This window comes from Alternaria metachromatica (assembly GCF_023757995.1).
Source record: "Alternaria metachromatica strain BMP 0045 chromosome Unknown scaffold_31, whole genome shotgun sequence".
In the NCBI taxonomy this organism is placed as follows: Eukaryota; Fungi; Ascomycota; class Dothideomycetes; order Pleosporales; family Pleosporaceae; genus Alternaria; species Alternaria metachromatica.
The window spans coordinates 268113-290165 of record NW_026055522.1 but is presented as its reverse complement, the minus strand read 5'-3'; the positions used below and the strand labels follow the sequence as shown (position 1 = coordinate 290165).

Below are 22053 nucleotides of genomic sequence, written 5' to 3'. Positions count from 1 at the left end.
CAAATTCAGAAGCGACTGCCGAAGTCAGGGTAGCACAACGACCCTAGGAGAGTAGCAAGAGGCTCGCATTTTTTGCGTTATCTCTCAGGTGACATATTACCGTGTTTCCACCAACCTCAACAACTGCGAGGCTGACTTTGCAGACGCAAGAATGCAAACACTGTCTACGGTTGAAGCTGGTGGTGTCATGAACGTCTAATGTCAGGCTCATGATACGCAACGTCAGAGATTACGGTGCGCAAGAACGAGGTGTTGTGCAAGCTGGTAGAGACAGAAAGGCCTCAGCGATACAATGATACAAGCGCGAGTAGACCAATCGCAGTGACTACGTTATCGTCCCAGTGTACTTTGCAAGATCCCAGCGAAGCCCTTTCTTTATCAGGAAGTTTGCACCTTTTCGACTGCGTTGTTAAATTCTTCCTAGCACTGCTGCGCATACTACACTTTAGAGAGCCTAGAAACTAGGACGAAACTATTCGGACGAGATAGAGAAGAAATAGAGTGAGCTTGGGACTCATAATCCATTACTATAGCTTCGTGCTAACACTTCCAGCTCTCCTTACCATACTAGACCAGATTTCTTCTGTCTTCACCATTGCAAACCTTTGATCACTTCCTGCCTCAACATGGTTATCAACGACTCAGGCCATGAGGACTACGGCCTCAACCAACGAGCTTCAGCAGTTTCTGCTGCCCCGAAGCCCCGCAGATACACACAAGAACCTATCGCTGTTGTTGGCATGGGATGTCGTCTTCCTGGGGACAGCAATTCTCCACATGCGCTGTGGGACTTCCTCGAGCGTGGTGGCATCGCAGACAATACACCACCGCAAAGTCGATTTCGTCTCGATACCCATCATGACGGATCCAAGAAGCCAAAGACCATGAGATCGCCCGGTGGAATGTTCCTCGAGAACATCGATCCAAAGAAATTTGATGCCGCCTTCTTCAGCACGGGCAAACTTGATGCTATTGCCATGGACCCGCAGCAGCGCCAACTTCTGGAGGTCGTCTACGAGTGTCTCGAGAATGCCGGAATCCCTCTCGAGAAGCTTGATGGCGAAGCAATCGGTTGCTTCGTCGGCTCTTATGGAGTTGACTACGCCGATATGCAGGCCAGAGACCCTGATGATCGAGCTCCCTCTGTCACCATCGGCGTTGGTCGTGCCATTCTCAGCAACCGCATCAGCCACTTCTTGAACATCCATGGACCAAGTATGACGATTGACACAGCCTGCTCGGGAAGTCTTGTCGGTGTCGATGTGGCATGCCGATACCTTTCGAGTGGCGAGATCGATGGTGCTCTTGTGGCGGGTGCCAACCTCTACTTCAACCCGGAACACAACATGGACAGTGGGCCAATGAAGGGAGCGTCCTCGCTCTCAGGTCGCTGCCACACCTTCGACAGGAAAGCCGACGGCTACATCAAAGGTGAAGCTATCAACTGCGTGATGCTGAAGCGTCTGTGCGATGCGGAGCGAGATGGCGATCCGATCCGAGCGATCATACGTGGTACCTCTACCAACAGTGATGGGAAAACTCCCGGTATCGCAAGCCCCAGTTCTGAGGCTCAGGCGAAGGCCACGAGGGCGGCTTATGCCAACGCCGGGATTTCTGACCTGTCAGCCACCGGCTACATCGAGGTATGTTGTCTACTTCTCTTCACAGTACAGCATTGAGCTAACGCCATCTAGATGCATGGTACCGGAACACAAGCGGGTGACCCACAAGAAGTCAAGGGTGTTGCATCAGTCTTCTCTTCCTCGAGACCTGAGAACGCACCTCTGATAATGGGATCAATCAAGAGTAACGTCGGTCATTCAGAGCCAGCAGCCGGTATCTCAGGACTCATGAAAGCCATCATGTCTGTAGAGAAGGGGAAGATTCCAGGTAACCCTACCTTCATCGACCCTAACCCAAACATCGACTTTGAGGGCTCAAGAGTCCGCGCAACTCGATACACCATACCCTGGCCTGCCCAAAGTGGTCCCAGACGTGCGAGCGTCAACTCTTTCGGGTACGGCGGGTCGAATGCTCATGTCATCATTGACCAAGTGCCCGAAGAGAACAGGAACTTTGTGTTTTCGATCGGTGACGGCTTCGAGGATCTTCTGGCAGATGACGTTGCGGTTTCTAGGCCACACGTTTTGCTCTTCTCTGCAAACGACGAAACCTCGATCAAAGCTTACACTGCTTCTTTGCGCAAACATCTTTTGGATCCGAGGACAACAGTAGACCTACCTGACCTTGCGTATACGCTCTCAGAGCGACGGTCCCGACACTTCCATCGAGGATACATCGTTGCGAAAGACCTATCACTGGACTCCAACGCCATCGCCTACGGTAAGAAGAACTCAGATGCTCCAAGAATCGGGTTCATCTTCACCGGACAAGGCGCCCAATGGTCGCAGATGGGTAAAGCACTGCTTCAGAACTTTCCAGAAGCGCGCGCGGTCATCGAGCGACTCGACACGGTGCTCCAGAGTTTGGTACATGCACCTGAATGGACTCTCCTCAAGGAGCTTACCGAAGCCCGGAGCCCGGAGAAGCTACGTGATCCTGAGTTCTCACAGCCGCTCGTCACAGCCCTCCAGATAGCTATCGTCACTGTCTTCCGCAACTGGGGCATCCATGCTGAAGCCGTAGTGGGCCATTCTTCAGGAGAGATCGCTGCCGCATATGCAGCTGGACTCTTGACGGAAGACAATGCAATCAAGGCCGCCTACTATCGTGGCTATGCATCGAAGGCGACCCGGGACTTGCAAACCGCCAAGATGGGCATGATGGCTGTTGGCATCGGAGCGGAAGATGTCCAGCCCTACATCGCGAAGGCTAGACTAGCAAATCCGGGATCGAAAGCCGTTACAATCGCCTGTTACAACAGTCCAAACAGTGTCACTCTATCTGGAACCGTTGACAGTCTGGATGCTCTGCGCGTGGAGCTAGTTGCGGACCAGCACTTCGCCCGCATGCTTCAGGTCGACATGGCGTACCACTCATCCTTCATGGGAGCCGCAGGGGAAGAATACGTCAAATGTCTTGAAGCCGAATCATTTCGTACAACTGGTACTCACTCCAAGACGAAGATGTTTTCGTCTGTTGATGGTGACCTGGTCAACCGTCCAGTGGATATCGCGTACTGGAAGCACAACATGGTGCAACCAGTAATGTTCGAACAAGCTCTCGACCACATGCTCTTTGGTGGAGAATCAGTGAACTTTCTTATTGAGGTTGGGCCGTCTGGCGCATTGGCCGGACCCACCGCACAGGTCAAGAAAGCGCTACCTGGTGGCGGTTCGAAAGTTCAATACTGCTCTGCCTTGACGCGTGGCAAGGATGCAGAAAACGCTATCTTCGACGTAGCCGGGCGGCTATTTGTCGCTGGCTACGACGTGGACTTTACCAAGGTCAACTGCATTCCTGCGCGGTGCAAAGTCGTAACTGACTTGCCCAATTACTCCTGGAACCACAGCACCGACTACTGGTACGAGAACGAAGCCAGTCAGGAATGGAGAGACCGAAAGTTCCCTCATCACGACCTCTTGGGATCCAAGGTACTCGGAACAGCCTGGCAAGCGCCTGCATGGAAGAAATCTCTCAGGCTTGAAGATCTTCCTTGGTTGAAGGACCATCGCCTTGGCCCCGATGTCGTCTTTCCTGGAGCCGGCTACATGTGCATGGCTATCGAAGCTATGATGCAAACGGATGCAGTCCTGCGATCCCAGACCGGCGCAGTCCTGAAGCACAAACATCAAGTCCGTCTGCGCAACGTTTCTTTCGACAAGGCCCTCGTCCTGGAAGAAGGGAAGGATACCAAGATCATGCTGACGCTTGCTCCTTTCGCCAGTCTGAAAGACTCTTGGTATTTCTGGGTTGTAAGGTCTCTCGTTGCAGGCTCTTGGGTGGACCACTGCAAAGGCCAGGTCCGCATGGAGAAAGACACGGACATGCCCGCGTCTGGAAGCGACATCACTCCACTGCAACATGCAACCCCAGCAGCTCTTTGGTACAAGTCCATGTCTGATGTGGGCTACAACTTCGGCAAGGCCTTTCAGAAACTTCAGTCCGTCGAAGCAACATCCGGATCAAGACAATGCAGATCTCAAGTCGACTTCAGCTTCCCAGAATCCGATTTTACGCAGTCAGCGTATCCTATCCATCCTGCAGCATTCGATGGCTGCATGCAATCCTGCGCCCCGGGGCTCTGGCGCGGCATCAAGAGTAGCGTCAACGCGGTGCTGGTGCCCGCCATCATCGACGATGTCGTCGTCAAGACAGACACAAATCTGCGCGAAACCGCGATCTCCGTATCGAAGACTGTATTTTCCGGACCTGGTCGCAAAGATCTGGCCAAGAACCATTCGTCCAGTGCGAAGGTCTACGATCCCTCCACGGGCGGCCTCGTCTTCAAGTTGACTGGCCTGCACTACCACATGCTCGATTTCCAGGATAATCCATACGCTGCTCACTCGTACAGCAGATTGGTCTGGGGCCCAGACCTTACACTAAGCCCACAGGCCTGCGGGTCGATCAAAGCCGCGGGTTGGCAACAAGTTCGAGAGATCGTGGAGCTGATCGCACACAAGAAGGCTAATGCAAAGGTAGTCGAAGCTTCACTGATTCCCGGAGAATCGGCTAGCGTTTGGCTCGAGGGGTTGTCTTCCGCCTCCAAAGTTCAAAACGCTTTCAAGAGCTACACCCTCTTGACTCACGACGCCCCTGCAATTATCGACGCTCAGAGCAAGTATGAACAAGTGCCTAGAACTTCGTTTCAGCTGTTGGACTTGGGCAAGCCTCTTGAGAAAGAGCCCGACGAGTCGCTGCGAGATACTGACCTCGTTGTCCTGCGTCTGCCGCCAGGCGCACAAGAGACCATCGAAGTGATCATGGGTAACATCCAAAAGATTCTCGAGACCAACGGACACATCCTGGTACTCGAGCAGCGTTGTCCATGGAACCCGGACGTGGACCAGAGCCTGGCTGGTGGGTCTGCGACGAATGGCTTTTTGCGCGATAGTGCGGAGCTTTTCGACTCCCGTGGCTTCAGGGTAGTGCATACGGTGGACTGCGGCGACTCTGCATCTCTGTCCCATGCATACCTGGCCGTCCGATCTTACGACCAAAGCGAACCGACCACCTTGCCTCTCGATGTTGTACACTTGAACGACCCTGGGCAGGTCTGCGACGCGATTACGAAAGACCTTTCAGATCGTGGTTGGGACGTCAAGCACGTTCGCCTTGAAGATCTCGATGAACGTCTTCGCAAAGACGCGACCGTCTTAGTAATCTCAGAGCTTGAGACGCCGCAGCTGCCGACTCTATCGCCTGCGCAATGGGTCGCTGTCCAGCAACTCCTGCAGATGAGGAACAAGATTCTTTGGGTCAGCAAGTCGGCACAGTGGAAAGTCACGAACCCTGATGGCGCTATGATTCACGGCCTGTGCAGGAGTGTTCGCACCGAAGACCCGTCCATGAAGCTTACAACTCTCGATATCGAAGACGCGACCAACGAACACGCAGTGCCGTCCATTGACCTACTACTGAGGGAAGTGCAGAAAACGTCGTCTATCAAAGGCTTTGAGGGCGAGTACGTGGAACGCGATGGCGTTCTTCACGTCAGCCGCATCCTTGGCGATGATGACATCAATGCAGCCGAGCAGGCGAAGACGTCTGGCGCCCTTCCCGTTGATCTGCGACTTCACGAAGCTCCAACAACGGTCCGTTTGATCGCCGAGCGCGTGGGACAGATAGATTCGCTCCACTACGTTGAGGTTGACTCGGAGGAGCTGCCCTTGGCCAACAACAAGGTCGAAGTAGAGCTCTTCGCCTCCGCGCTCAACTTCAAAGATGTCGCCGTCACCATGGGCATTGTCCCGGAGAACAACCATCTGCTGGGCCTCGAGGGCGCAGGAGTGATTCGGCGTGTTGGTGCGAAGCTCAACACACCCTTCCATGTTGGTCAGCGCGTGCTGGTGTTTGAGAAGGGCACATTCGCGAATCGTATCATCGCCACTACTGAGCGTACGATTGCCATACCTGAGTGGCTCTCGTACGAAGACGCTGCGACACTGCCGTCTGTGTACTTGACGGCACTGTACAGTCTGTTCGACCTAGCGAATCTCAAGCATGGAGATCGCGTACTGATCCATTCGGCTACGGGAGGCTTGGGTATAGCAGCCATCCAAATATGCCAGGCGGTTGGAGCCACGGTATACGCCACGGTAGGACAAGAAGCCAAGAAACAGTTCCTGCAGGATACCTTTTCGATACCTGAAGAACACATTTACAACTCCCGAACCATCGACTTCGAGGCCCAGCTTATGGATAGCACCGATGGATATGGAGTCGACATCGTCCTCAACTCGCTCACCGGAGACTTGCTCGACGCATCTTGGCGCTGCATCGCCGAAGGCGGAACCATGGTGGAGTTGGGCAAAAAGGATCACATTGATCGCAATACACTCTCCATGGAGCCCTTCGCCCGGAACGCATCGTATCGCTGCTTCGACATGTCGCATAAGCATGTTTCGGATGAGGTTATTGCAGTGTGAGTACTCACTTTCTCTGTCGCTGAGATGACGGCCGACTAATCTTCTCCAGACTCATGCGCAAGATGATGCACATGATAGTGACGCGTGGAGTCAAACCAATCTCCCCTATTGAACTCTTCCCATACAATGACATCCCTTCGGCCCTCCGTTTCTTACGAAGCGCCAATCACATTGGCAAGATCATCATCTCGAACAAAGGCCTCGCCGATGCGGATCCCGTTGTGCCAGTGCGTCCTGCTCCGCGGACGCTACAGTTTCGCGGCGATCTATCGTACCTCATCGTAGGCGGACTCAAGGGCCTGTGCGGATCGATGGCAGTCGACATGGCTCGACACGGTGCTCGCAACGTCGTCATCATTGGCAGGAGTGGCTACGACGATTCCAGGTCTCAAGCAGTGCTGAAAGATCTTGCCGCTGAAGGCTGCCACGTGGACCTGGTACGCGGCGACGTAGCCAAAGTGGAAGACGTTCGCAACGCATTCAAGAGCGCCACGATGCCTGTCGGAGGAATTGTTCAAGGCGCCATGGTGCTTCGCGACAAGCCCTTCGAGACCATGACACACGAGGAGTACCATGGGGCGATTACATCGAAAGTTGCCGGGACTTGGAACCTGCACAACGTCGCCCTGGAAATGAGTCTCAATCTGGAGTTCTTCACGATGTTGTCCTCCATCTCCGGTCTCATCGGACAGCCTGCACAAGCCAACTATGCAGCCGCCAACGTCTTCCTGGACAGCTTCGCATACTACAGAAGAGGTCTAGGCCTGAAGGGTAACTCGGTCGACCTCGGCGCCATTGAAGACGTGGGATACATGGCCGAGCACTCCAACCTCATCACTGCGCTCGATACTTCAGCGTGGACGCCCATCAACGAGGCGCTCTTCCACAAGATCGTGCGGTTCAGCATCATGCAGCAAGAAGATACTCCAGTCAATCCCTCTTCTTGCGCGCAGCTTATCACGTCCATCGCCGTCCCGCAAGCCCCGTCGTCGCGTTTGTTGACCGATGCGCGCTTTTCATCCCTGCTGTTCGGCAGCTCGGCCGGAAGCAGCACCTCTGAGGCGTCTGGGGCGAACAAGGAAATCCAGGCGCTCTTGATGACTGTGAAGACTGGTGCTGAGATGCATGTTGCGTTGCCGCTGGCTGTCGATGTTGCGAACAAGCAATTCATGTTGACGCTGCGCGTCGACGAGCCTCTTGAGCCCGCCAAGCCATTGTCGGCATATGGATTGGACTCGCTCGCAGCTGTTGAGTTCAGGAACTGGTGTCGCGTTCAGCTTGGCGCCGACTTGACGACTCTGGAAGTCACCAGTGCGCCAAGCTTGTTGAGTTTGGCGGAGAAGATTGTCGCGAAGATTCAGGCAGCCAATGTGGCGAAGTAGAGGGCATATCGGAGGAGGTTGGTTGTCATAGCGCGGTGCTGGGAGAGAGAGGACAATAGAGCTTTATGATTCAACGAATCTCAGGTGTATCTTCGTGCGATAAATCGAGAACGATGGTTGTGTTGCATCGAAGCCGAGGCTCGCACTCGACACGTGACGTCATGGATCGAGCCCCTGATCTTCAACCCAAGTGGGCCTAGTGTCGCATCTGAGCTGGAGGCGGCCCATGCCAAGAACTCCAACACTTCGGCCCCGCTCGCCTTGCCTCTCACGATGACAACCTCAACACCACTCGTTGCATCCGTACTTCTTCTCCGACGTACTCGGACTCTTTGTCGTAAACATCTCCAATTTCAGAGTTATTTCACATCAAGCTTCCACGATCGCAACGTGGCAAAGAACCTCAAACTAACCGATGTCCGCAACTTTCCTCACAACGCGTCGGGTGAACACTTCCATATGCCAACTACAATACTGATTTGCAAGTCCAGTTCCACGTCGCACAATCTGATATGCCCATCCTCATATCGCCCAGACACGATCCTCCCTCCACCATCAAACATTCCGTCTCACCAAGGGTAGCGGCGGTCAATGGTCTCGTTGAAGAATTGCTCAGAATGCTCCTTCTTGGTGGCATTGTCGACCTAGAGCCTCGTTAACGACAGACAACGTTGTAGAGAAGTTTTCAAACTCACAATGTGCGCAGTGTTCTTGCTGCTGTCCTCGAGGGTGAGGGGTGCCTTCTCCAGGCCGAAAGCGCGTGCGCCCATGTTGCCCATGTCTGTTTGGACGAGGCTATTCACACGACATGTCAACTTCAGCATCACACGACAAGCTTGGAGATATCTTACCCAGGATGAATGCACAGCGTGATCAGCCAGTCGTTTTCCATACCCATCTTGCGGACCATGACGTTGGCGAGCGCCTTGGAGCCGGTATAGCTGATATTGGGGTAGGGAAACTCAGGCATGTTGTTGATACTGCCGCCAGCAGCGCTTATGAAGGCGAAGCGGGCCGAGTCTGACTTCTTGAGCAAGGGCAGAGTAGCCTTGTACAGTATCATGACGGAGATGGCATTGACCTGGAGAGCGTTCTCGAACTCTTCGAGCGGCACATCGGCGATAGTGTTGAGCGGCGCGATACCAGCAGCTGAGATGACGACGTCGATTTTGTCGATGCCCTTCACGGCCTCATATGGGTCCGTCTTGGATGCCGAGTCGATCTTGACGATGAGAACTTTGGTGTTCTCGCCTTTGGAAACACTGAGCAGGGCTTGAGCACCGGCAGGATCGCGCACTGCCGCGATGAGGGTGTTGTTTGGCTGTGCGACATAATGGTCGAACATGCCGCGGCCGATGCCTGCGCATCAAGTCAAATCAGTTTAGCAGTCCCAAGTAGGTCGAAGGCACGTACCGCGGTTAGCTCCGGTGATGAGATACGTCTTTCCAGGCATGTTGTCGGAGGTGCAGCGGGTATGGTGAGAATGATTTGTAGGTTGCAGTTAGATGCAGTCGGTTATAGTGCGAGCCGGTCAATATCATGGTTCAACTCCAGGGCTCTTACTCCGTGAGTTGAGCGGTCACGTGACACTGCACGGTCACCTGCAGCCTTGTCTAGCAGGAAAGCACAGAGCTGCCATTTCTAAGCAGCGTGCACGAGCGTGGCACAGCTTGATGTTTACATTTATGATTATTTTGATGGCTCCTAATTGGCTGTAGCACATCCACTCGCGGCCCGTCACACTAATGCAAGGTCAGCATCCTGTAAGATTGCGGTCCGTGTATTACATTCTTGTGTTCGCGCTCGTCTCATGATGATCCGATTGCAATGACTTTGCGTGGTCATCTTCACCTACTCAGCGACCACCAAACGCAGTGAATCTGCCAGGAATGCTTCAAGTCAGCACTCTGCAGCTTCAGGTGCACGTTCGTACAGCTCGAAAGCTTTGATACAATATGTCTGCGCGAACAGGCTACGGTTGAGATCCTCAGAATCCTGCCATGGATCAATTCCTCCACAACCTTTTGTCCTCGACCTACGGGCGGATTGGACTTGTGTCTAGCGTGTTCCTCACGCTATACGTACTCTACGTCTCCATCTATCGTCTCTACTTCCATCCTCTGCGGGGCATTCCAGGTCCCAGGCTTGCTGCGTTGACGCAATGGGTCGAAACGTACTATGAGTGCTTCAAGGCACCCGGTGGGCAATTCATGTGGGAGTACCAGAAATGGCATGAGAAATACGGTATGTCTACATGGTTCAGGAAGCAAATACTGTTTGCTCACCACTTCGTTGCAGGGCCTATCGTGCGTGTTAGTCCAAACGAAGTACACATCCAAGATCCCACTTTCTACGATACCCTCTATGCGCAGTCTCGCCACTCGGACAAGCTGAAGCATCTCGAGCACCGCTTCAACAATGAGATGTCCTCATTTGCTACTGCCGAGCACAGTCTTCATCGTCTGCGCCGTAGCGCGCTCAACCCCTTCTTCTCTAAACGTAAGATAACTCAGTACTCGCCTCACGTCCAGAGTCATATGGATCGTCTCTGCAATCGCATCGATTCCGAATTCGTCGCCAACGGGAAGACGATGAATCTGAATAACATGTGGGGTGCGTTCACCTCGGATATCGTGGTCGGATACTGTCTCGAGAAGCCGTATGACTTCATCCTGAACCCTGACTTTCGCGCTCAATTCTCCGACGCCATGTATGCCACCTCATGTCGCATCATACACGTAACATGACTAACACGCTCCAGGGTCGACCTCCTCGACCCCGTCCACTTCATCACCCAATTCCCATGGATGATCAAATCTCTGAAGCTGCTCCCAGACTGGCTCGTCGTGCTCATGTCACCGCCAATGCGCTCTGTCATGACCTTCAACAAAGAGATGGAGACGCAAATTCAGCACGCCAAAGCCGTACACGCCTCTGGAGAAAAGACGATGGCCATCCCATCTCTCTTCACAGCTCTCCTCGAGTCCGACCTCCCACCTAGCGAACTCTCCACCAAACGCCTGCAGCACGAAGCCATCTCCGTCATCGGCGCGGGCATCGAAACAACAATGTACACGCTGTCGACATGCTCGTACCACCTACTCGCCAATCCTGTGACGCTGGCCAAGTTGTGCACTGAACTCGATGCAGCGATTCCAGATGCAAATCACATCCCGAATCTCGACGCGTTGATGCAGTTGCCGTACTTGACTGGCGTAGTCAACGAAGCTCTGAGATTCGGCTACGGCACTCCTCAGCGCATCCCTCGCCTCTCACCAACACCCATGGTGTACCACACCCCCGAAGTAGACTACCAGCTCCCTGTAGGCACTATCGTGAGCATGGACCATTACACCGCCTCTCATGATCCAAGTATTTTCCCCGATCCTTTCGCGTTCATACCGGAGCGTTGGGCAAATGATGCAAAGGCACCAGATGGAAAGGCGCTAACAAAGTACCTGATTGCATTTGGACGTGGAACGCGAAGCTGTGTGGGCATGCAGCTTGCGTATGCGGATTTGTACATCGGCATTGCGAGTTTCTTTCGGCGGTTTGAGTGCGCGCTGTTCGAGACCGGGCGCGACGCTGTTGATCTGTACCTTGATAGCTTTGTTCCGCGCGCGAAGCCGGGGACGCAGGGAGTGAGAGTCGTTGTTCAGAGGAAGCGATAGCGTTCTTTTGTTGTTGCGCTGCGGGGCACGGGGGTAGTTGGACCCGGCACAGGCCCCGGGGGCCGACGATGCCCGAGGCTACCTAGGTATGCACGCTGAACGCCAGGCTGCAGCCTTCTTCGACGCGCTGAATGCCACACAACCTCAGTCTCATCTTCCTGTGATAAGAGTTTTGATCCTCACGAACGCGACAGTGTTGTGGATATCGCTATAGATACTGTTACAATGCTTGCTCCAACCCCACCTCCTCTTCCGCCTGCCCCAAAGCCCGCCTCAAAGGCCATAAACCTGAAAGTATCAGCGCCACCATCTCAACCAAAGCATGATCGCAGCACGAATTCCTTACAAATGCCACCTGACCAAACATTTAGGCCATGCTACATGTTTCTATATGGCTCACTTATGGACCCGGAAGTCCTACAAGCGGTCCTGAACCTCCCCGAGCTCCCCACCACACGACCTGCAACCATTACCGGGTTCAGAGTCAGAATGTGGAGCATATATCCAGCGCTCATACTTGGCGATGGCGATGAGAAAGTGTCAGGCGTGGTGTGGAAAGTAGAGGAGGAAGACCATTTCAAGCGTTTGCAGGAGTACGAGACATATGCTTACATCTGGACTTGGTGCGAGGCGACTTTAAATGATGATGAGACGGTGCTTGAGAAGTGTCGCACATTCTGTTGGGCTGGTGATCCGGATAGTAAAGAGCTGGAAGATGGGAGTTTTGATATGGCGCGGTATCAGAGGGTACTGAAACCGTCCATTGTCAAGAAGCGACCTGTGGTGCCATGAGTATAGAATTGGAATATCTTGTAGAGACAGAGTCGCTAGAGCGTGCCTCGTATTGGCACATATGAGAGAGCACCATCAAGGCGTTGTGCAACCTGAAGACCGACATGCTATCGGTGTTGTCTACATACACCCATCTTATCATATCGTATAATGCAGGCAACGCCTAGTTCTCCCACCTCCTCATGTTCGCTATCATTCACGACGTCTACTATATTGGCAAGGTCTGCGTCCGCATTCGATAACCCGGGGTGTCTGCATCCCAATACGCTATCCGAAAATTCGAGCGATCGACCGCATCTACATGAGGACGCTTCGCGCTGAACTAGATTCTCCTATCCATATCGAGTTAGTATTGGATTTATACACGTGAAGGTGTGCCAATGTACATCTCGACTCATGATGGTATGCAGACGCCATATCTTCGAGCATGATGGTTGTGTGTAGCGACCACGTATGCGAACGCTGGTGTTGGAGTAAGATGTTCCGACTTCTGATCGGTGTATTTGGAGGAGGTGTGTGTATCGGAAGAATAGCGCTCGTTTCTTAGGCAGATTAGCTGCGGGCGAATATGGTGTGAGAGGATGTATACACACCAAGGTCCTGCCGAGCTCGGCGCCGCATATATAGTTTGTAGAGAAGCCATATAGTTGGTGGACATGTGACGAAGAGAGCGACGATAGCAACGATGCTTTGGGTGTCGAGTGCCATGCTCTAGAAATCGAGTACAATGACGATAGAATTGACAGAGCGCTCCCTGCCGTATGGACAGATCTCAAATTAGTGGAATCTTGCGGCTGCTGCTTGATCTTGGGCATAAGAGCGAGCGACGACTGTTATATACTTCCTGCTACTGCGGGAGTCCACCATGAAGCAAGCATGCCTGACTGCATGACACCGATTTTTAATTCCCAGCCTTCAAGACAGAGCGGCAACATCATGCACCCTTGATAGAAGATTGTGTTGACGGCCAACCACTTTGGCGACCCATTTTCGCCTGATCAATCCAAAGAGGGTCGGGACGCCAGTCTGCACAGCACTGTCGGAACATCCGCCCATCATCGCTTGTATCATATATCAGGCGTAGGATGGCGACCCAGATTGCCGGATACGAACCGTCGGAGTGAGGATTTTGGTTGCGACCAATCATTCCTGCGCAGCCAGATGGCGCCAGCCGGTGCGCTGTGATGCTTCCAAGGTTCGATTCAGCCTTCGCGGGGGTTGCACCCTCGCAACGGCTGAAGCGCGAAGCAAGAAGGATTCTGATTCCAGCCTGTCAGGACATCTCATCAAAGCCTGGCGAAGCCGTAAACTGTATGCTATGACCGAGCCGCAGGGGGTCGGGACGACTGCAACCAGCCTGTTGGTCGTGTAGGAACGGTACTATGCAGGTGGCAGTCCGTGGGCCGTCAATGTGGCGCGCCCAGCGGCGTTCGTGGACAGTGCTCAACGTGGAATGTTGGTGTGCAGCAAAACCCTGGCCGCGCAGGGGTAAATTGCTCGAACTAGAGATAGAGGATCGGAAGGCAGTTAGAGACCCTAAGCGCACATACTCACGCACATACTCACGAACATGCATACCCTGTTGCCCATCTCGTTTGCAGGCTGTAGCCTGTTGATCTACTCCAATTACTACGTGGTCGACCGAGTCCGAAGATTCTGGCAGCTACCAATCGTCGAAGGCTTGGGATTACGGAGGCGCAGTCTTTGTACGATGGCCATGACCGTTTTGTCGAGTCTGACGCTGCGATGGCTCTATGCGGGTACAGTAGATGATTCTGAAAGCGGCCAATGGGGTGCCGCCTACCGCCTGCCGTATGCCGTATTCCCTTCTCGAATGCATTCGCGTTCGCACCTTCCATGCGCCGAACGTCACAATCAAAGATACGCTCAAACATCATACGCCTTTCTCAGCTATCCATCTTGCAAGACTTACTACAAACTCTTTCAGATCATTACTAAGGTTTACGCTCATTCAGCCTTGCGTCGCTTACAGCTGGCTTGCGACACAGAAACAGTCGTTCCAAAGTCTTACTCTCGAAATCAAGCCCTGGAGACTACTTTGGGAATCCTATGACGTTGGCCCATGAGCTACAAGATGCCCAGAAGACTTGAAGCAGACCAATCAGAGTGGAACTCACGAAAAGACGACATCCTCAAACTATACGTGGAGCAAAATGAACCGCTGTCTGAAGTCATGCGTGCCATGGCCAAGCAAGGCTTTACTCGAACGTGAGCGATTCCCGACCCCAGAATTTACCTCGCTGACTCGTCAAAAGAAAACCACAATACGAAAGATGTTTCAAAAGATGGCGCGTCTCGAAAAATGTGCGGAAAAGCGAATGGGACTTTATCCTCGGTCGCCTCAATGAGCGCAATCGCCCAACCGACGTCAAAGTCCGGGGCGTCGCGATTTCGCAGACGCGAATCGAACTGCAAAGGCTTAGGCACCGCGAGACGACTCTTGGTCGTTGCATGTCGCGTAAGTTGATAGATTCTTTCCCTTTTACAGCCAGCTGAGAAGCTATTTAGAATTTCGTCCACAGCCTCGTTCTCGAACACCGGACGATGTCGAGATAGCCTCACCTGCACCGGAATCAAGCACTGAAGACCATCAGCTGGGCGAAGGACGAGATCACGAGTTGGAGCTTCGCGAGCCAAATACGGAATCCAGTGGCGACTTCGTCGAAAGCCTAGGGACACTTGAGCGTGATCCTTCTCTGCAGCCGGTTAGCGAATCTGTCGCAAGTGCTGTTCCCACCACAATTTCGGAGTCTGGATTCGAACACGACTCGATCTTGGCGGTAACGTCAATAGGTCATTCTTCCCAACCCAGTACGACACCATCGTCCTGTCCTAGGCCGCTCTACGAATACATACGGCGTTGGGTCCTCGTATATGCCTATTTGGAGATCGAAGATGGTACTATTTTGCGAGATTATCTGTCATTCATAGATCAAGACTTCAGTAGTGTCGGCCATCCCATTCTCAAAGTCTTTCTCAAGTACGCAATTCCGCACAAAAGACTCCAAGAGATCGCAGCGCGTTCCGACAACAACTACGAGCTACTCTTACTCCGGTCCTTGCTTCTGACCGGTCGAGACTTTGCCATATGGGTTGCGTTCAGTTTGAGCCTCTTACATGCTGCAGTGGTGGACGGGAATTTACCTCTGGTAGACGTAGTCAGCCAAACAGGGATAGATATCGACGCCCGGTTACCGCTTGAGTACCGGCACGACCTTTGGGGGAAATGCGTTCTTGTATGGGCCATTCCTGCAGAGCTTACACCACTACAAATCGCGGTCTTCTGCCGTCGCGAGGCCATTGTTAAGGCCCTGAGTGGGCTCGGCGCTACGATATTGACTGGAAACCGAGATTGCGACTGGAGATTTCTCATGGACGCAAGTGGACGCAGGGACTTACTGCAGCCACTTCTGTCAAGACTGGCGGCTTCTCAGAGTGCTGAAGCCCGACGTGGAATCAGGCTCCTCGATCTAGCAGTGAGAAGCGCAGACTTCTGGATGATCGATGTCCTCCTTAAGGCCGGCTTCAATCCCTATCTGTCTCTGCGCGACGGGACTATGGACTTTTCAGGTATAACAACCTTCGAGCAAGTGTCTCGAAAGATTGACACTCCTTTCATGGCCGCCTTGGATATTTGCAGAGAGGAATTCCTCCGTCTTGACAAGGATCCAATGTCAGAATACCGAAGTTCCATGATAACGAAGCTTCTCAGCTTCTCCAACCACAATCTCGTCCATGGGCAGAGTTCATCGCAACTTCAACAAGTCGCGCTGGCTTCTGCGTTCGCAGTGCTCACCAAGAAGCATGAGCTTTGGCACGCGCTCATCGATAAGACTGGACTCCACGTATGGGATGTAGTAGGGACAGTGAACGACTATGATTGGAACTTGATAAGGAAAGTTGGTCCAATACCGTCTCCCTGGATCGCACCAGAGGTTGGAGCGCCAAGGCATGGTAGTCTGGGGCGATGGCCACAGATCGAACTGTAATGAGCAAGACTGCGGCAAACCGGTCTTGTCACCCAGAGGCCCTTGAAAGTCCTACTAAGAAGGCCGCAATCCCATCAGGTTGCCTCAAAGGCAAACATATGGAGATGTACTTGGACGCAGAAACTCATTCTCTGTCATCAGCATCACCGCACCGTGGAGATGAACGAAGACGTACCTATTCAAGCTCCGCCGGCAAATCAACGTCATCACACACCCAACCCAACTACCATGAGTACATGTCAAAGTCATCACAATCCCACCGCCACAACAGAAGCGCGAACAAAACGTTCCCCATCCTCACACCCTCAATCCCACAACGCCTACCCAACCCCCCTCAAATCTCCCTCTCTCCCTCCCCTATCACAAACACGTGGCCATCGGCCCTAATAAAGCTTGTTTCACGCCCAGACACACCATACACGTCGCTGTCCCAAAACGCGGGCAAGGATCTACATGTCACTTCCGTACTAGGATAAGGCTTGCTTTGTTCGTTGTCCGAAACGAGCTGGACAGACGGATCGACAGGTACGGCGAAAGTAGACCGACGCGTTGAGGACGCGATGGATGGAGGGAGTTGGATGTGGGATGGGATTTGCCGTGCTTATTTCACGGTGAGGGAGAGTGGGAAGAAAATGGGAAAAGTTTGCCTGGTCATCGGGGGGTTTGGCGGTTGATCACTTATCGTGTTGGTGGTTTCGCTGTGACGTCGGTGATTGCGCGGTGGTTGAGTACGGCCCCACATGTTGGAAGTGGAGAAGATTAGTATTGCGATCGTTGGTGTTGTGCTGCTGTGTACCGAATGAGCGGTGATACTTTTTGTGGTCGTTGCATTGGAGTTTTGAGGGGTGCATGTGTGTACGTCAGTAGGCAAAGAAGCATGAGAATAGACAATGTAAATTTGTTTCATGAAGCGCTCAAAGTAACGTCGATAGAAGCTATCGTAAACTGTGACAAAAAGGCGGTCTTCAAACCATGCCCTTGCATACATACGCCTTGGTAGATGAAATCGCCGCTATGGTATAGTGCCCTAAGAAGTATAGAGAAGAAAATCCAGAAAGATCATGTTGCGCCTTGTCCTGAGGCTTCATGTCGCCGATGAAATCCTAGTTGATGCTCCTGCTAAACGCCCGTAAATCCCGTGGTGTCTATAACGCCGGGTATCCTGTTAAGATGTGCTCGTCGTGAAATCTAATATGTACATGGAAGGTGACATGCGATGTTGTGCTGAGGGTTTCTCACGTCATCGCTTTTTGAGGCGGGTATGTGATCTCGTCTCGGTCTTTGCCTTCTTTGAGGCAGTTGCCTTGTCTTCCGACCTTTTCTTGTAGGAAGTGTAGCCGTTCGGTATCGTCCTCGTCGAACGCGAAGGCTCCGTTCCAGAATCCGCAGTCGATGTTTGTGGTCTCGTTTCGGTAAACGACCTGCGCTTGGGCTGCCAGGTCGACTGGCGGCAGGCTATGTTCCTCGCCAAGTTTCTCTCCAATTGAATCAATCTCACTTTTCCCTGGCATGTGATGGAATAGCTCGGAGTTCAGTGTCCAGCACCGTAGTCCGGGGCTCGGGTATTTGCTTCGAGTTCGAGGGTTGGCTTTCTGCCACTCTGGTGTGGGAGATGGCGTGTTCTCTCCCTTGTTGCAGGCGTGAAGAAGAGCGACATCGAATGCGCGAGCTCCTGACTTCTTCAGTTTCGGCGGAGCGAGATCGTTGAGGAGACGTTCGGCGGCGCGGCGCGTGACGGCGTATCCGAAGGAGCAGAGGGGGAACTTGGCTCGGTGCATGACGCGCGTTTTCTCGGGCATGCCCAAAAGGCGGAATAGGTCTTGTGTAAATGGGTGCAGGTTAATCCACGATGGAAGCGTAGGGTCTTGCCATAGGATGTGTGGCATAGCGCTCAGGTTGAAGTTCTGGCGGTCGGTCTTTGGGCCGTCCTCGGTGACAATATCAAAGTAGTCCCCGCAGTGACCGAGATAGAGCAGATCCCAGGCATCTTGGTCGCCCCAGTATTGTGTGTGGTTGCTGGCGGCGTTGACGCCCGGGTGTTGAGCGCGTGGTGGAGGAAGGAGCTGTCGGGCAGCGCTTGCCGCAAGGGGTATCTGGACACTGCGCAGGCGGATGTCCCAATCGACGTCGTCTTCGAGAATGAGAGCCGTCTCGAGGCCTGAATCCAGAAACCTAAATCATAGCGAATCAGCAGCTGCTCGATGTGGCTGCATGCACGCCAAGACGGGCGGCATGCCGGCGTCGATATTACTTACCAGCGCAGCGCGTTGTGGTGCCCTAACCACGCTAGTATCGATCCCTTCTGCGCCTTTTCCTGACCGTTGATGAAGCGCTGGACGTCGCCTTCTGTCCATTCTGGCTGGGTCGGGATGGTAAGGTCGATGTCGGTGACATTGGCAGCTTGGAGCAGCGGCTTGCGGCGCGAGGAGCCATCCTTGGACACGACTACGACGGCGCCGAAGCCTAGGGTTTTGTTGGAGGGTATCTTTGCAGGGCGCGACTCAATCGAGGACATCCATTGCAGGTATATGCGGTCAGTGTCTCTGCTGTGGTACCATATTCCGATGAGGACAAGGACGAAGAGCAGCAGCAGCGGCGTGGGCCGCTTCCTGGAGGCAAGCATGTCTAGCTAAGGTAATGGGCCAAAAGTTGTTGCTGTTGAAGGGGAGTTGCTAGACATGTCCGCGAAGTCGAGGAGGTGGGGGCACGCTATCGCAAGAACAAAGTAGGCATTAGGACGTTGTGTGGCAGGACCGAAGCAGATCGCGCTGGGCGAGGGCCATGTCTAAATGTCGCAGGTTGCGGCGGGAGCAATACGGGAGCATGCCGGGGTGTGGCACCGACATTGCGTCTTGTAACCACTGTATCAGGCTACCTTAGATTATCGCGCATGCACCCGGGATTGCCGTTATTTTACGCTCGCCCGGGTGGATATAGCTTGTAGAGGACGCGGCCGTCGCAGGCTGAGTGTGCGACGGCGCAGTTGAAACGGGCGACAGCACCCAGACGCCTCCAAAAGTGGAAGTACTCCAAAATTGAAAGGCGCGTCCGACCTGCCACCTGTCCGGACGTGCTTGAGCCTTGCGGCTGACTTTTTGTTTTATGACATGCATACGTACCGTGTCCGCGTTGGCGGTCCCAACAACGGCGTCACGTGGTCGGCGTGCCGAGTCGATGTGAGCTGCGTACTCTGGGACACGCTACCCTCTGCGCTACCCATCATGCGCCTCACTCAACCACCGATTACGACGCCGACGCTTACAACATTGGACTACGACGACTATTGATGACTACGACCAGACACGACTAGACAACGAATTGGACGACAACACCCCGTGACCCTGCACGACTTGTTTCTGCAGCACTACATTACCTATTCCATCCCCCAAGTCCGCCCTGCTAGTTTGTGTCATGCTGTGCGCCGCTGCACCCTGAAACTAGTCGTGCGCCGGCTGCTTGTCCTCCGCAGCCTCCCCTTCTCCAGGCCGCCCGTCCTCGATCTGCGCCTAAACGGGGTGACCCCAGGCACAAACATCCCCTCGCAACCCACCGCACCACATGCCCGCCCACTCAGCCAGCCCATAGACATGGCCACGCTGGGCTCGCCCTCTCCCCCGACTTCCCCCTCGCGAACCATGCGCCGCCGCGGCTGGGCCAGGAAGGTGGAGCGCTACTGCTGCACCGCCGTCACCTACTTCCCGCTGCTCTTCGTCTACGGCCTGACGTCGTGGGCCGTGTGGGTGCAGGCTGGTATCGGCTTTGTCCCCTCGAAGAATGTCTGGACGGGTGCGTCTCCCTCTGTACAATACATCAATGCATATCTGCCCCATGTCCAATGAGACCATTTTGAACAAATGCCTGGACGCGACTACTGACACGTCGCATAGGAAAGTTCTCGTCTGCCCTCGGCGTCTTCCTCTATCTCATGCTCAACTGGAGCTACACCACCGCCGTATTCACCGACCCCGGATCGCCGCTCAATATCAAAAATGGCTACAGCCATCTGCCGTCGCAAGAGGGAGGAGAGATGCAGTACACGTCCTTCACTGTGAAGGCATCGACCGGTGAACTCCGCTTCTGCAACAAGTGCCAGTCCAAGAAGCCCGACCGCTCCCACCACTGCTCCACATGCAAGCGCTGCGTCTTGAAGATGGACCACCACTGCCCATGGCTCGCCACTTGCGTTGGCTTGCGCAACTACAAAGCCTTCGTCCTGTTCCTGACATATCTCTCCTTCTTCTGCTGGGTGTGTTTTGCGACATCTGCGACTTGGGTCTGGAGCGAAATCCTCAGTGACGGACAATACACGGAGTCGTTCATGCCTGTCAATTACGTCTTGCTCGCTGTTCTGTCTGGTATCATCGGAATTGTCATAACAGGCTTCACTGCATGGCATCTGTGGCTTACAGTCAGGGGCCAGACTACGATCGAGAGCTTGGAGAAGACCCGCTACCTCTCACCACTCCGAAGCACGATGAAGCACCAGCTCAACGACCGAAACTATGTCGAGGCGCAAGCAAACGGTCGCTTGAGCGTTGGCGACCAATTGCGCGAGATCCATGCGAACGCTCTCCCGGGAGTGACCAGACCCGAGGAGGGTGAGCAGCCTTCGCGCTCCGCATCGCGTTCTCCCGTCCCAGGCCACGCGAACGGCTACTCCCACCCGCACTACCAATCCTACGAATATCGAGAACGCCAGCAGAACCAAGACCGCTACGACAGCTACCTTGACGAGCGCGACAACGAGATGCTACCGAACGCATTCGATCTGGGTTGGAAGCGCAACATCGGACATGTATTTGGGCCTTCGCCGTTGAAGTGGTTCGTGCCACTGGTAACAACAACTGGAGACGGATGGTCGTGGGAGCCCAGTCCGAAGTGGCTGGCAGCTCGGGAACGGATAAAGCGTGAAAGAGAAAGGGAAGAGCAAATACAAAAGCAGCGTGAGCGCGCTGCCGGTTGGGGTGTGGATACTCCTACGGAAGCAGAGTTTACACGACCCACTCGCGGTCCGGGTGGGTGGATGCCCGGCCAATACAACCAGCCTCCACCGCGAGCCACAAGACGACCAGAGTGGCAAGCACCCACTCGTCCAGGCGAGCCGACTCAATACCTCACCCCCTCGAACGGCATCGCCAAAGGTCCAATCGACGGGCGAAGAAGCCCGAACAAAGCCGACCAAATACTAGGAAGAGAACGCGGCATGTACGCCGATGGCGACGTACAGCTGCAAAATATCGACAGGAGGAAGTTCGACCAATATAACTACATATCCGAAGACGAAGACGACGATTACGAGGTCTCCAGCGACGAGCAAGCGGTAGACCAACGAAAAGCACGAAAGGCGCAAACCGTATCTGCACCCCCGAAAGGAACGCAAAACTGGAACGATATACCAGACGGGTTCTTAGACCCAGCACCAAAAGCGAAGAAAAGCACAAGTCGGGAACGGCCGCGGAAAAACGGTGAATGGGATGATTGGGGGACGTAACATATGGCGAATATAACGGATACGAAGGCATGTTGGTTATGTTGATATGTACATTTCAATGTTGCATAGCATGGCGTTTGTTGCATAGGAATGGAGTTTATGTCTAGTCTCTTGATGAATGGAGATATTACTATCCATGGCTTTTGGTTTCTGCTG

The 22053-nt window shown here is 53.8% G+C and overlaps 7 protein-coding genes across 7 annotated transcripts; 4 read left to right on the top strand and 3 right to left on the bottom strand.

Annotated features, from left to right (window-relative positions):
* Positions 1-626: 626 nt before the first annotated feature.
* J4E83_009308 (Type I Iterative PKS) lies at positions 627-7933 on the top strand (the record flags this gene model as incomplete). The annotated part of the gene is made up of 3 exons (XM_049336197.1): positions 627-1643; positions 1695-6547; positions 6601-7933. 3 exons carry the CDS (start codon positions 627-629, stop codon positions 7931-7933), a joined length of 7203 nt encoding a protein of 2400 aa, XP_049184761.1.
* Positions 7934-8502: 569 nt separating this feature from the next.
* J4E83_009307 (uncharacterized protein) lies at positions 8503-8712 on the bottom strand (the record flags this gene model as incomplete). Its single annotated transcript, XM_049336196.1, has 2 exons — positions 8503-8577; positions 8629-8712. 2 exons carry the CDS (start codon positions 8710-8712, stop codon positions 8503-8505), a joined length of 159 nt encoding a protein of 52 aa, XP_049184760.1.
* A 68-nt stretch (positions 8713-8780) lies between these two features.
* Positions 8781-9386, bottom strand: J4E83_009306 (putative secondary metabolism biosynthetic enzyme; the record flags this gene model as incomplete). Its single annotated transcript, XM_049336195.1, has 2 exons — positions 8781-9292; positions 9347-9386. 2 exons carry the CDS (start codon positions 9384-9386, stop codon positions 8781-8783), a joined length of 552 nt encoding a protein of 183 aa, XP_049184759.1.
* A 547-nt stretch (positions 9387-9933) lies between these two features.
* On the top strand, positions 9934-11604 carry J4E83_009305 (uncharacterized protein; the record flags this gene model as incomplete). Its single annotated transcript, XM_049336194.1, has 2 exons — positions 9934-10643; positions 10695-11604. The coding sequence occupies 2 exons, from the start codon at positions 9934-9936 to the stop codon at positions 11602-11604; spliced, it is 1620 nt and encodes a 539-aa protein (XP_049184758.1).
* Positions 11605-11829: 225 nt separating this feature from the next.
* Positions 11830-12396, top strand: J4E83_009304 (uncharacterized protein; the record flags this gene model as incomplete). Its single annotated transcript, XM_049336193.1, has 1 exon — positions 11830-12396. One exon carries the CDS (start codon positions 11830-11832, stop codon positions 12394-12396), a length of 567 nt encoding a protein of 188 aa, XP_049184757.1.
* A 5245-nt stretch (positions 12397-17641) lies between these two features.
* Positions 17642-19029, bottom strand: J4E83_009303 (uncharacterized protein; the record flags this gene model as incomplete). Its single annotated transcript, XM_049336192.1, has 2 exons — positions 17642-18578; positions 18662-19029. 2 exons carry the CDS (start codon positions 19027-19029, stop codon positions 17642-17644), a joined length of 1305 nt encoding a protein of 434 aa, XP_049184756.1.
* A 964-nt stretch (positions 19030-19993) lies between these two features.
* Positions 19994-21897, top strand: J4E83_009302 (uncharacterized protein; the record flags this gene model as incomplete). The annotated part of the gene is made up of 2 exons (XM_049336191.1): positions 19994-20192; positions 20294-21897. 2 exons carry the CDS (start codon positions 19994-19996, stop codon positions 21895-21897), a joined length of 1803 nt encoding a protein of 600 aa, XP_049184755.1.
* Between the last annotated feature and the right edge of the window lie 156 nt (positions 21898-22053).